This window comes from Paramormyrops kingsleyae, chromosome 9 (genome assembly GCF_048594095.1).
Source record: "Paramormyrops kingsleyae isolate MSU_618 chromosome 9, PKINGS_0.4, whole genome shotgun sequence".
Lineage (NCBI taxonomy): Eukaryota > Metazoa > Chordata > Actinopteri > Osteoglossiformes > Mormyridae > Paramormyrops > Paramormyrops kingsleyae.
In genome coordinates, this window is record NC_132805.1 from 23,775,831 (window position 1) to 23,789,530 (window position 13,700).

At 43.8% G+C, this 13,700-nt stretch overlaps 1 protein-coding gene across 14 annotated transcripts in view; it reads left to right on the forward strand.

The window, feature by feature from the left end:
* Nucleotides 1-1,567: 1,567 nt before the first annotated feature.
* Nucleotides 1,568-13,700, forward strand: part of arhgef1 (Rho guanine nucleotide exchange factor (GEF) 1) — a 28,726-nt gene continuing 16,593 nt past the window's right edge. For 12 of the 14 annotated variants that reach the window (XM_023833273.2, XM_072716581.1, XM_072716579.1 and 9 more), the window contains exons 1-6: nt 1,568-1,677; nt 9,006-9,092; nt 9,286-9,399; nt 10,358-10,456; nt 13,050-13,092; nt 13,177-13,282. In XM_023833273.2, the coding sequence (XP_023689041.2) occupies nt 1,675-1,677; nt 9,006-9,092; nt 9,286-9,399; nt 10,358-10,456; nt 13,050-13,092; nt 13,177-13,282 (452 nt within the window). In that variant the 5' untranslated portion in view covers nt 1,568-1,674. Of the gene's footprint in view, nt 1,678-2,554; nt 2,689-2,720; nt 2,839-9,005; nt 9,093-9,285; nt 9,400-10,357; nt 10,457-13,049; nt 13,093-13,176; nt 13,283-13,700 lie in introns of those variants that run through there. The other 2 variants (XM_072716584.1, XM_072716585.1) reach the window with 2 other exon arrangements.

The window sequence follows — 13,700 nt, forward strand, 5'->3', positions numbered from 1 at the left end:
TAAGCAGTAGTACCCCTTACAGTAGTGATGTCCAAATGAAGTTTCACAAGCCATTTTCTGTGTTTTGTGCCCTGACTAGATGGTACTCTTAGGTAGCTATGAGGCATGCATTGAGCCCTTTTTTGAATAGAGAGCACCATCTAGTGGTGCCAGAAAATACAGTAAATGGTTCATGAAGCTTCATTCCACTATAACTACCTTACAGTATGTGTACGTACTATTTCAAAACTTGAGTTCCTCCTTACAGGAGTAAGTAATTGATGCAAGACTTCATTTAATTTTTGCTTTCTATCCAAACAAAACATGGTTGAATAAACAAAAACACAGTCTCAGCAAAAGATTGTGTTGCTTTCTACCCTTGTAATGCGGCCTGCCCATTCTGTGCAACCAAATATGGACATGGGTTGACATTTTTATTGTTTACTCAAGACAGTGTAGAGGTGCTGGTTCAGTCATGGTGATGGGCTTAATCCCAGTAACTGAGTGCAAGGAACTTTGGGACAGTTAAGTTACTTTGGTTAGTCATTACTTATTTTGGGTTATTTTTGTGAGATTTTTTTTAATTTTATTTTCTTTAACTACGTTCAATTGTTTGGGACCCATTGGCACTCGGTTGGGAGGCTTAATGGACAATAAAGCATTTGCATCCTATCCTGTTTTGTGAGGCCCTCGAGTTTGTCCATCGGCCTATTGGCCAGCACGCAACAACTCTGAATTAATTTTTCTTTTTTGCAAGAAAACAATGGCAGTGGAATAAAACAAACATTACAAATGCAGGGAGCTGCACTAGTTTATACAATTACAATATACAGTATGTGCATGAATTACATTAAATTCTTAACATAAATCTTAATTATTAAAATAACAAGTGGAATATGGGCAGTGTGCGGTTCAGTAGGTTAGGATGCTGTGTTGTGATACCAGTTCAAATCCCAGGGTCAGCAGAGTGATGTAACTATAGGGCTTCAGAGCAAGGTCCAATTTCTTACCCCACCTTTTAGATAAAAGTGTCTGCCAAATAGAATTAATTATTCTGTAATACTCCTAATTATGGTTCTTATCCTAATATAGCTACAAAAACCCACTATACTTAAAAAGAGACCAGTCGTATTCTTCAGTCCCATTCATTAACTACAGTTAACTAACCAAATGACACACGTGATTTATGGAAAAATTCATCCACTAACCCTTTATCCTGGGGAAGGTCATGGAGAGGCCTGGAGCTCATCCCAGGCAGTACAAGACACAGGGCTGGGGAACACCTTGGATAGGATGCCAGTCCATCACAGGGCACACACACACACACACACACACACTAATAGTTCAACAGTATTAAAATGGCTATATATGGGACTTCATCATGATAAACCAAAACCCAGATAGTGGGTTTTGGTTTTTTTTGTAAAAATCATTAGATCAAGCTCAGATAAGCCGATATAAATATAAAAACTGCAGCAAAAGAATTTTTCAGAAAACTGAATTGTAACAATTTTTTTAAATGAATGCAAGAAAAAATGAACAAAGACAGGAAATGAAAAAGAGCAAAAAAAGATGTGAAAGTGAGATAGTGTTTCAAACTTCCTGCGCACGGAAGCCGAATGTACAGATGGAAAGAAAAAGTGTATCTCAAAAGACGAGACCAGGAAGGGAAAGTGGAGGATAATTGATTGAGAAATGGTAAGTAATATTCATATCTGTATCCCTCAGACTGCAGACATGACTGAGTCCACAAAATAATTATGGATTATGAGTTAATTTGTGTGTACAGATAAGAGGCTGTGATACGGTTAGAAATAACAAGTGATTATCTCTGATTACAGATCACAGTATTTTGGCGTTACATTGCCTGGATGGTCAACACACTCAAGATAAATTTGTTGAATTTCTTTTTTCACTGGCTTCTCTATTAGATTTGCGTGAAAAAATAGCATATATGTATGTATTTATGTATGTATGTATTTATGTGTATGTGTATGTATAAATTAGTGTCTTATGCAGTAGCATTGTATCTAAACTCATTTGAAGTCCTGGCATCTTTCAGTTTTGCATAACGAAAATATATATAGACACAAATCATTCAGCATTCATTGCGAGGCGTGCCACCGAGGAACATATGTGATATTAGTGTCTATGACTAAGGACAGAATATTTATTCTGTTTTAAATCGGTTGTTGAAAATTCACAATAATCTGTATATGCATGTAGTCATATATGCTTTGTAGACGCAAATAAGCAGCACACCACGCTAATACTGTTACAAGGAGACTGATGCAGGGGGACAAATATAATGTAACACCGCGGAACTGAGCTTCAGAAAGGAGCTACTGATCGGTCAGGGTTTTTTTTTCCCCCTTCACTGGAAGTCTAACAGGAAGAGTGAAATCGATAAAGAGCGAAACTAAGTTGCCAGGCTGAAATAATTTCATTACGATATTGGTAGATGACCTTTTGAAGAAATCACATGCTGTAAAACATTGTTATATTTGTCCTAAAGGCAAACATATAGAGTGGGTATATACGAACGGGTCTTCGGGATTTTTTTTACATGTAAAAAAAATAACGCGATCGACTTTGTTACTCTTGAAACTCGCTCTTCCGCGTTGCAATGTTTCTTTCAAACGACAAACGGCGACTTTCAAACCGGAAATCTTATTGAACGGCAGTCTCTTCCTTATACATAAATTTGAGGTAAGTTTTCAGTCCATCGGGATATGATCTTGGCGTTGTTGATTTCGGTGCATAACGGGTTGGTGATGGCCGGGGGTGCTGTGGATAGCCGGATCGGACGATTACCCAGTCGAACTGGCCCAAAGGAGCCATACACAACGCGATCGCCAGGTTAAGTCGCCGTGTCACATGGCAATGTTCACGGTCGTGCCAAAGTGACTTTATTAAGTGTAGCCATCTAAATAGCGAAGTGATTGCAAGCGTGTTTCCGTGTCAATATACACACGATTGCCCTTGTTTTCTTTCCTTTGTTAAGTATTGTATTGCAATTTTAGAATGCTGTAGTATATATATGAAGTGTATAAATCATGTATACTTTTTTTCAGTGTATATGAAGATGTACTGAAATGGACTGGTATATAAATATGTTGGATAGAGATACGTAGATATGCCTCTTTTAATAAATACAAAGAATAAGCGTAGTGTTAAGTTATGCCCTTCTGATACGGTTTTCCAAAAAAATAAAATAAAATTCAAATAAAGGGACAGTTTACATAAACAACAAAACTGATTATTGCAACTGTTTCTTGTATAAATATTGCAGATAAATGCATCGGTACGGGTGACATGTAAATCAGTCTGTAAGTGTATAATCAGTGTATGTTATAATACAAGTATTTCAGGTTCAGTTTCTTCCAAACGTGGCTAATTATTCTAATTTCAATTTTCAGCAGATGTAGTATTGTGTTTCAGCCCTCCGTTTTTAATTCAAGTTGCTGGACTTTTTTCTTTGACTTCGGAAACTTTGCTGTCGGTTTTCTGTGTTAAACATCGGGTCTAGGTCCATACCAGCTTACCGCCCCACAATCGTAAAGTCCCGATACTGGTTAACATACCCCTCGTCTATCTGTGAGTATATGTGCTCTCCATGACCCTCTCCGAATATCCACCCATTATTATTATTATCATTATTATTATTATTATTATTTTTTTTTTTTCTCTGTCATGACCATTAATGGTCCATTAGTATGTTGCTTTTCAGCTAGCTGCTGTGCATTTCTGTTCTTCCTAAAAGAGGAGTAGCTTTTCCTAAATTGCTAAGTGATAGCCGTTGCATAATCGGCATGCATTTTCACATGCTGGTGTCAGCAGTTATGTTTTGCTGTGTCAAGTCACTTTCCAGCCACTGGAAATGGATAATTGAGCCCAAACTGTACTGTCCATACTTATTTTTTGGATTCCTTTTCACACCTCAGGGACAAGCCTGCTGCCACAGACCTCGCTGTTTGTGGGAGATCTGACATCTTGTTCTGGGGTGGGAATGCAAGGGGGGGTGCTGCGATGCTGGCTGCATTTGTGTGACGTATCGCATGCGGTATACTTGTGATCTGCCGAGACTTGGAGGCTCGTAGGATGTGAGCAGCATACTCAGATGAATCGTAAGAAAGCAGATTATTTTATAGCTAAGCTGCTCAGAATCAAGTTTTTTAGAGGTATGTATGGAAATGGTTGAAATTATTTTGAATTGCACTACAAAAGACCTCACCTGAGATATAGATACACAGCTGTTCCTCCTTGTGAACAGGCCTTTGATGCTTCCTGTTGCTCTACCACCCCCCCAACTCCCCCCCCCCCCCCCCCCCCCGCCCCCACCTAAGCAAGTGCAGTCTTGTTTGAACCTTGTGTCTGTTCTGGAGGAATGTGGGCTATTTAATGTTTCCGTTCTCCCCATCTCTCTCAGTCACTTTACATAATTTCTGAAAAAGGTGCTATTTTTTATTTTTTTTTTGGTTCAGTAGGGGGCCTTGTGGAGGCCGTTAGGGGGGTTAGCCTGAAAACCGCAGGGCAGATGTGGACTAACATTGTTATTCTGGCAATTTTGAATGGAGTGCAAAAGTAATGTCGTCATGCTCATTTTCACTATTGTCTTGAAATAGCAGCAAGGGTTTGCGGTGGTGTGGAAACTAATATTTTATTAATGGCATTGTAGGGTATTAGATCTGTGGTGTTTCTGGGTTTTTCATTTTTAGTTAAATTTATGGAATGAAGCATCTGTTGTAAGGGGAAGAAGTCGCAGCTAAAAGAGAGACCTATGTCCAGTCCTGTGGCAACGCAGATGCCAGCACATGATTCTTGATCCCCCTGGGGAGCGCTGTGTCCATCCTGTGATTAGACGAGCACAGACGCCAGAATGGGCTGCCTGATTCCCCTGCAGAGTGCTGTGTCAGGTCCTGAGGTCATGTGAGCACGGCTGCCAGCACATGATCCCCGATTCCCCTGCAGAGTTCTGTCTCTGGTACTGAGGCTACGTGAGTGCGGGTGCCAGCACACAATCCCTGAACCCCCTGCAGAGCGCCGTGTCCGGTCCTGCGACTTCACAAGTGCAGACGCCAAAACGGGATCTCTGATCCCCCTGCAGAGCGCCGTGTCCGGTCCTGCGACTTCACAAGTGCAGACGCCAAAACGGGATCTCTGATCCCCCTGCAGAGCGCCGTGTCCGGTCCTGCGACTTCACAAGTGCAGACGCCAAAACGGGATCTCTGATCCCCCTGCAGAGCGCCGTGTCCGGTCCTGCGACTTCACAAGTGCAGACGCCAAAACGGGATCTCTGATCCCCCTGCAGAGCGCCGTGTCCGGTCCTGCGACTTCACAAGTGCAGACGCCAAAACGGGATCTCTGATCCCCCTGCAGAGCGCTGTGTCAGGTCCTGCGGCTACGTGAGTGCAGACACTAGCGCGTGATCCCCGATTCCCCTCCGGAGCACTATGTCCGGTCCTGGGCTGTGTCCCCCCCTCTCCCATGCTTTCTCCTGGGTCAGACAGCTCAGGGAGGTGCGGGTGTTAACAAGAGGCCAAAAAGAGCTCTTTCATTCCCAGTGGGAACGGAAAATATGAGACTGGACCACGCAGAGTGTGTTTACTCAGGGATGGGGTGGGCTGTACAAACTGACTGCAGGCAGGTGATGGTGGGGCAGGAGAATGCTCAATACATGCGTTGTTAATGAGAGCTCAGTTGAGCGCGGCAAGGATTTGGCTGTTGTGGGCTTTCAGCTAAGCTAACCTGTGTGATGAGGATTATTTTTACAGGAACTGTAAGAGTTTCCAAAACTGGCCAGGATTTTATGCGGGGAGTAGGCTGCCCTGTGCATTTACTGTAGGTTCATACCGCATGTCACCGGGGTCACCGTCTGGCACCCCTCCCTCCCCCCCAACTAATCCTGGCAAGGCTCCGCAGTGTTTTTTTTTTTCCTCGCTGAGCCACATTTGTGCCACGGAGGGCCCCCGAGATGGGAAGTCCATGGATCGAACAGTGCGTTTGGGAGAGAGGGGCGGCATGGTGCAATTACTTCAGTGCCAGACAAACATTTGGAAGCGTTTAGGCGTGCCGCCCTTACCCCGCCAACTCCCCCCCACCCGATTTCCAGACCTTGCCAATAAGTGTCCCTGACTTTGAAAAGCTTCAGTGTTGCCTGTGACGTAGTGCCTGGGGTGACCGTGGGTGTGGCAGGGGGGCACTGAGAGGTATGTGTTTCTTTCAGAGCATTGAACGAACGAGGCTCTAATGAAAGATGCTTTAATAATTTGTGCTTCTTGAAGGTCCTTTTGTTTTGTTTCCGTTGAGGTAGGAAGACAATCCACATGTCCACCACTGTACTGTGGTGGTTTGGGTAGCAGGGCTAATTGGGTGGCTCTGTGAAGGAGCGTGAGAACGAGAACAAGGGAGCCTCATTTCACACCTTTACTGGTGTCATCTCTTTCTCCCTCCCTCCCTCTCTGTCTCTGTCTCTCTCAGTTTCGTCATATGAGCATCCTGTTGCACGTTATCTTTTTCTTGTATTTTTCTCAGAACACCTCTCTGCACTTCCTGTTCCTGTATCCATGGTCTCGCTAGGGGCATGTTCTTTCAAGGTACTAGCAGGCAGCCCACACCTGACCCGCTGGGTGGCTTGGGGGGGGGGGGGGGTGTGTGGCAGACACCCCCATATCCCCTGCAGCCAGGTGGAGATCGCAGTCAGCGTCTTCCTGGTGGCTTGGCAGGCCTTGGCCTGCTCTTCCATTCCCTCCATTCCCTGCCAGGGCGTGTGTCCAGTGACACCTGAATTCATGCCTTCCATTTAAAGCTGTGAATGAATCGCACCGCCGAGCCGTGATACAGTAGCTTTCATGTCGTCGTAGCACTTAAACACCAAGCCTGTAAAACAGGATTCTCCCCCCAGCAAAACAAGCAGCTTCCTTCATGTGTCGTATCAGAGCTTTCAGGCCTGCTTTCTCTTTCAACAGAGGCCATCACCAGCTTCCCCCTCAGGTTGGAGTTCGCTTAGTCGACTGCTTATTATTTCCATTCAGATAAGCAAGAGACTAACCTAACCTAACCCCGCCCCCACCCTCCCTCCCTCACACACACACACACACACACACACACACACACGCACATACACATGCACACACACACATACAACCTTACCCTCAGCCAACCCTGTTTGTCTTTTCTTTCACAAGAGTCTGGGCGGGAGTCAACGAGAAATGGCTCTGATCGTTTCCTGAGGAAATTACACCCACTTCCTGTCTCTGCCACCCTGCCCTTCTGCTCAGGCGCCTCTAGGGGCAGCTTTGCGGGACCCAGCGAGGACCCCAGCGAGTCCTAACTCATTTCCCATTGCCTCAATCTGATTAAGAGAAGACAATTTACAAAATAAACAAATAGCCATTCATTTCTATTTTAGGCTATACAATTACTGTGCTGAATTGTACAGAAGGCAGTCAGTGTAAATAGTAATTACATCATTAGCAATTAGGGCAATGTATAGACAACTGCATAAAAATAAGGCCATTCAGCTTTGACTGTCATATAACTTAATTCTGTGTTATTCCTGCACTTTTTCTTCTTGTTTATAGTGTTGTGGACTGTACTGTGTTTAGTGTGAGTCTGTGAATGTTACTTGATTGGACTTAATTTGACAGTAATATTATAAATGTTCATTTGTAAGACCTGGTGAGATCATGCAAGCTGTTGCAGCCACTGAGTTGGCTAATAGGGAACTGAGCAATTTAGATTTGTTCAAATATTACATTGATTTATGATTGTTTCATCAGTACATTATGGAAAATGTAGTTTTTGTAAGGGATGTCATTACAGCTGACCTGCAATTTTAGGGAGCTGAAAATCCATAGACGATCCCATGTAGGACTGGAAAGTTTGGTGGCCCCCATGTGTTCCCTGAAGACACAGCGCCCCCCCGTGCTCATTCATAATTGTGATGCTTTCCCGTGTGCCTGACGAAAAGTTGACCCCAGACGCAAGCCGGATGACTGTTCCTCCCGGATTTGTGGCTCAGCCTGTAGACAGCTGTCACCAAAGCCTCGCACCAAACAAACTTGCTTACATTTTTATCCTTTTACCAGTTTTTATTAATGCTCTGCAATTAATGCAACATGCTTGGTGATTTGAAAAATGCCTGCTGAATAATTTAAACAGGTATTTCAGATTGAACACAGATTAAGATATCCCCTAATGATATAATTTTGTGTTTGGATAATGTAATATTTCAGTAACGGGTTTCCGGGCTCTTGATCTTTTCAATGTATTAAGTTTGATATGTGAGCCTATTTTGGTTTGTGTGCTCTTTGTGAAGTGAAGATGCTGCTCCGAGTTGGTGAAAAGCTTCTGAGTACAACAAAAATACATGCTGAGGCTTTTTGCACCATAGGTTAGACCTTGTGTTCACTTGGGTTATCTCGGGTTCACTGCTTTGCGCAGCAGACGCCCACACTACTCGTTTTATTTCCTGTTGCTAGTCCCTGTCAGCAGAGCTAGCTAGTTTGGGTGGGGGAAGTGAGGTAACCAATGTTCAGGAGAACCAAAACAAGTTAAAATAATGAGAAAAACAGGAACCTACAACTAAGCTAAAATATAGCCGTCAAAGGTTCTTAAAATAGCTTGAACAGAAGCTGTACAGTAAACACCCCTGATTAAAAGCACACAGAATCAGAAACAGCAGGATTTTGAGTGGGGAAGTGCAGTGTGGAAACAGTGCTGTTTCCTTGCGCACATGCTTTAACCAGCTGCCTTCTCCCAGTCCTTGCTGGGCTCGTGGTTTTTTTGGCACAGCGCCCCCTGCAGGTCATCCTCATGTTTCAGGGCTCCTAGCAGGGGCATAGCTGGTAGTGAGTCATGCTCCAGTGGCCAAGTTTTTCCAGTGAGGTCCAGGCTCTTTTGTCACTATAGCCTCCCAGCAACGTTCTCTCTCAGTGACACTGAATCTCTGGTGATCCAGCCCCCCCTCCCCCCCCAGCAGGACTGTGGATGAGTGCATTAACCCCCCTCACTTTTCTCTACAGAGGGGCCTGGTTGGAGCACAGAGCTCAAAGGACGCCATGAGCATCATCGGTGCAGAAGATGAGGACTTTGAGACTGACCTTGAGTCCGTAAGTGTGTCTTTGCTGCAGTTCTCCTCACAGACCTGGGTTAGGGAACAGGCCTTCCGACTCCAGTGAAAGGGATTTAATGACATTTTTCTGTGGTTGTCCCAGTAGATTTTGGTTTGTTAGCAATCACCCCTCTGTTTTTGTGCCCCTCGTTGCCCCTTTCCGGCTGCCCCTGCCCCACTCCTCCTCTCAGGCAGTAGATGACTACTGCAGCCATTTTAGTAGTCTCGACCTGGTGAAGACCCGGCCCACCCACCTGCTGGTCTTCCTCCAACATGTCATGCTCCAGTTTGACTGCGCACCTTTGGTGAGCCTTTGCCAATTGCAGGGACCGATCAGGGGTCTTTATGGACCTCAGGAAGTATAGCCTTTCTTTGTTTTTAATAATGGCCGGTATGTGTGCTGGTGTTTGTACAGGTGTATCACTTTTTGATTTTGAGAAAATGTCTCCAGTCACTCCTCACCAACCAGAGATGATTCTGCGAAACCTACTCTACTGCTGCCTCTATGCACTGTATTTTAAAGAAAACTAAATTATAATTTTTAATTAGTTTCTAAACGTTTTTAATTGCTTGAGTTTTGTAGTTATGCTATTAGGGCATGATTTATTGTTTTGAAATGAGCCTATTAGAAGTCAGAATAAGAGTAGAAATAGGGGTGTGAAAATTGGTCACATGATACTTTGGTCATGTGACATCGTCCTTTGGCACTGCCACTGCATGTCATAAGCATGCCTCTCTCCCTTTATTCTGCGTGCAGACACCGTGATGGCCTGAGGTATCGGCGTGCCCTGTCCTTCCCTTCTCTCACTCTCTGTGAGCTTCAGCATGTCGCTGCAGTAGCTGTGTGTCCGTTTGTGTGTGTGTGTGTAAGCACATGTGTGTCTATGTGTGACTGTGTGTGTATGCACATGTGTCTCTGTGTGTCTGCACACCTGTCTTTATGTGTTTGTGTATGTATGCACACCTATCTGTGTATGACTGTGTGTGTATGCACACCTGTCTATGTGTGTCTGCGTGTGTATGCACTTGTGTCTGCTTTTGCTCAGGCTGCATAGCTGTCTCCCTGCAGGTTCCATTGTCACCCTTGTGGTAGAGTGTCATTTCAGATTCTGTTCTTTGTCATGCTGGTGGCATTTATGACATGGTGTTTAAACAGACTGAATGTTGTAACCCCCTGGGCTCCTCCCGGTTACTGCTAACACTCCCCCCCCCTGCATCTCTCTGCTCCCGTGTTCCCTCCTTCACCGTCTCCCGCCCCTCCAGCTTTGTTACCTCCATGCCGACCTCTTCAGGACCTACAATGCCAAAGAGACCAAGAAGCAGTTCTCTGATTTCTACAACACATTTCTGGACAAGGGGGCGGTGAGTATCTCCGGGGGGGCAGAGAGTATTTCCTACAGGGGGTGGTGATGAGTATCTTTGTGGGGGGGTGACGAGTATCTCTATGGGGTGGAGGTTATGAATATCCCTGAGGGTGGGGTTGTGGCGAGTAACCCCTTGTGGGGGGGGTTAGGCCGGGGTTTGCATTGTGTGCTGCATGAATGCAACCTTAGCCTCCCTTTCATCTGCAGTTCCCTACCTAAACAGATCAGGCCCCTGCCATTCGTATACCCCTTGTTTCTACCTTTTGCTGTGCATCCCTCTCCCACCATCGCCGCCTCACCCACCCCCCCCCCCCCCCCCCCCTATGACAGCACCCATCACCCTCGCCGCTCGCTGACCTTCTGCTTCCTCTATGCTGTGGGAATGACCCTCAGGGCTCTGCTTCCTCCCTCGCTCTCTGCCTCTGCATCTCGCCTCATTCCGTCGAGCTCTTTGTGGTGGAAGTCAGACTCCGCAGTTGAATTGACTTGTTTCTGCTACTTGCTGGTTCAGCTTTTTTTTTTTTTGTACTTCTGCTGTTCTCTCACCCCACTGTCTGTGTTCAAAACTGACTGTATCTAAACATGAACATGGGGCTGGTTTTACTTAGTACTGTATTTTGTTCAACTTCAAATGATCTTTATTGATGTACAAGTAATTGTACATGTTCAATATTGCCACCTGGTGGACATTTTTCTGTACAAGGCTATTTAATAATGTATTTTATATATCGGTAGTTCAGCTGATTGATATGGAGGGAAATCCCAGACATTTTTCAAAAGGAATTGCAAATTGCATTTGCAATTGCGTTTTCCATATGTGGACGCATAAAGTGTGACATAATTCAAATACAATTGCAAATTTGCAATTTTAAAGTGCATGTTTATAATTCAACCACATGAATTCAGTTCATTTAATTTTGCCTCAAAATAAATTTCAAAAGAACAAATTCAGTTGAAAATATTCCATGTGTTTTATTCGCATCTTTATTATTCAAGCAGCAACATTCAGTCCTCTTATTTCTGCTTTACAATATTCAGTCCCATTATTTTCGCTGTTTCAAATACGCTGCCACAATTTCAGTGGTTTAAAATACGGTCCGAAATTCATTTAGGGTGCTGTGAAATTTATGTTTCCTGGTGATGTGTTATTACTGTTTTTTATTACACAACACGTATATGCACATGTATGCTTACACATCATGGTAGGCATGAACAACAAACCTACAGACAATCTCTGACAATGAAACAACACACAAATCTACTTGCTCAATACAAACAGAAACGGAAGCACACTGCATCATGAACATAGTAGTAGGAAAAGTATTTGAAATGAGTCACCAGGAATAAGCAGTATTCCATTCCAGACATAAAATCCCAAATAATTAAACTCAAAATGAGGTAGAGATTGGAAAATCTTTCATTTACTATTAGATGTCTTCATAACAGCACAATGTACCTGTTGTTGTGGTTTAGTAAAAAGGAATCAATGATTTTTTTCACTGTCCAGAGCTCTTGTTCTTTGAGGGTTAAAGCAATGCATTTATGGTATAAAAACCTCGCGAGAGCAAGACGACTTGAGACCGGTCATGCAGCACCTCTCAGCCAGCTGCACAAACTGGAACCGCCTCCATGACGACACAACTTTGCCCTTATTGGCTGAAGTTTAGTTACACGTATTCCTGCCAGTTCCGATGCATTATCTGCTATTTCTCCCAAAAGCAAGTAAAGCAGTGAGAACTGGTTTTCAGTTAATTTACCTGGTAAAATAATTTTTTAATAAATTACATAAATGCTCTAATAGTACACGCAAGTTAGTTGTTTATTTATTGTTGGTTACTGTAATGTTGTGCTGCTTTATTTGTTTAATCGTCCAGTCTGTGAAGAAGACATTCAAGTAAGAATTGCATTGTACTCTACATGACAACAAAAACTTTGAATCCGTGAAATACATGTATTTGATCTTTTTCCTGGCAGCTATCTTTTTACACAGGGCCACTATACACGATAGTTTATTTTCTTTCCACTGCTAACAGTTTGGATCAGGAGTTGCTTATTGTAAAAGAAGTAATGTGCATGCAGGTGATATTTGTATAGATTTATCTACACCCTTCTGGCAGTGCTGCCATTGCAGTCAGGTCTCGCACACTACGAGGAGTAGAAGTTATCCAACTTGGCTGCAGTCAGTTTATACTCCACCCCTGCAGCCACCGGCAGATCTCGCTCCACATCAGGTCAGCTGCAGACAGACCTAAGCCCAAGTCGAACGCACCCAATGTAAAAAAGTACGTAAGGTCAAACGTTAAATACGCTCTCCACCCTTTGGCTGAATCAGATCATTTTTTAGGTGACGTCATCTTTTTCCGTTTATAAATGTTTATTTTTTAATTGGTCAAACATAGTACCCATGCAATAGAAATGTAAAATTAAAAATACTCATAAAAAATTATATCTTGGGTGTGCTACGGGGGTGCTGTAGTTATTCCAGGGGTAGCTATAAAACCCCCAAGCATCCCCCTGGCGCCGCCCCTGTCTGAGAGTCTTTGTTAGCAACATGAATGCTGCCTTCATTTTTTATTGAAATTATTTTTCAGGTTCTCAGGGTGTCCATTCCTAGCCACATAGCCTTTGAGCTAGGTGAGTCGGTGCCTTCAAGCAGTCTGATTGGTTACGTCTGTATAAATGTTACATTTCGGCTCATTTTCTCTGTTGCTCACTTAGACCGCTTCCGCCCTGAGCTGCTGGGTGATGAAACGCAGAAGCGCTTTGCCCTTGACATCCAGAATAACATCTCCTCAGAGGTCGTCAAGCAGCTGGACGACTTCAGGTGCCCAGCATCCTCTTTGTGTTTTTGGGCAGAGAAAAGCGCTTTGCGTCTGTGATCCCGGCTCTTCCATTTCACCAAACACAATAGCTCACAGGGCGCTTGGCTTTTACAGGCCTGTGGTCAATATTAGCCCCTTTTTTTATATAGGAAAAGCTAATTTTCACAATCTTATGATTATCTTTTAAGGAAGTCAGCCTGAATTAAGTAAGTTGTGTGTGTTTTATTTTTTTTAGAAGACCAAACTAATTAATGCACGATGTTATTGAGATTGTGGTTTCTTTAGCATTGGATAGATGTGGAGAAATGTTTGCTTGCCTGATGCCAGGTAGGAGGCTGTTGAAGGTTCAGCTGAACGTGCACTAGCTGTGGGTCACACTCACAATGATCCTTAAACCATGCGAACAGCCTGCGTACCTGT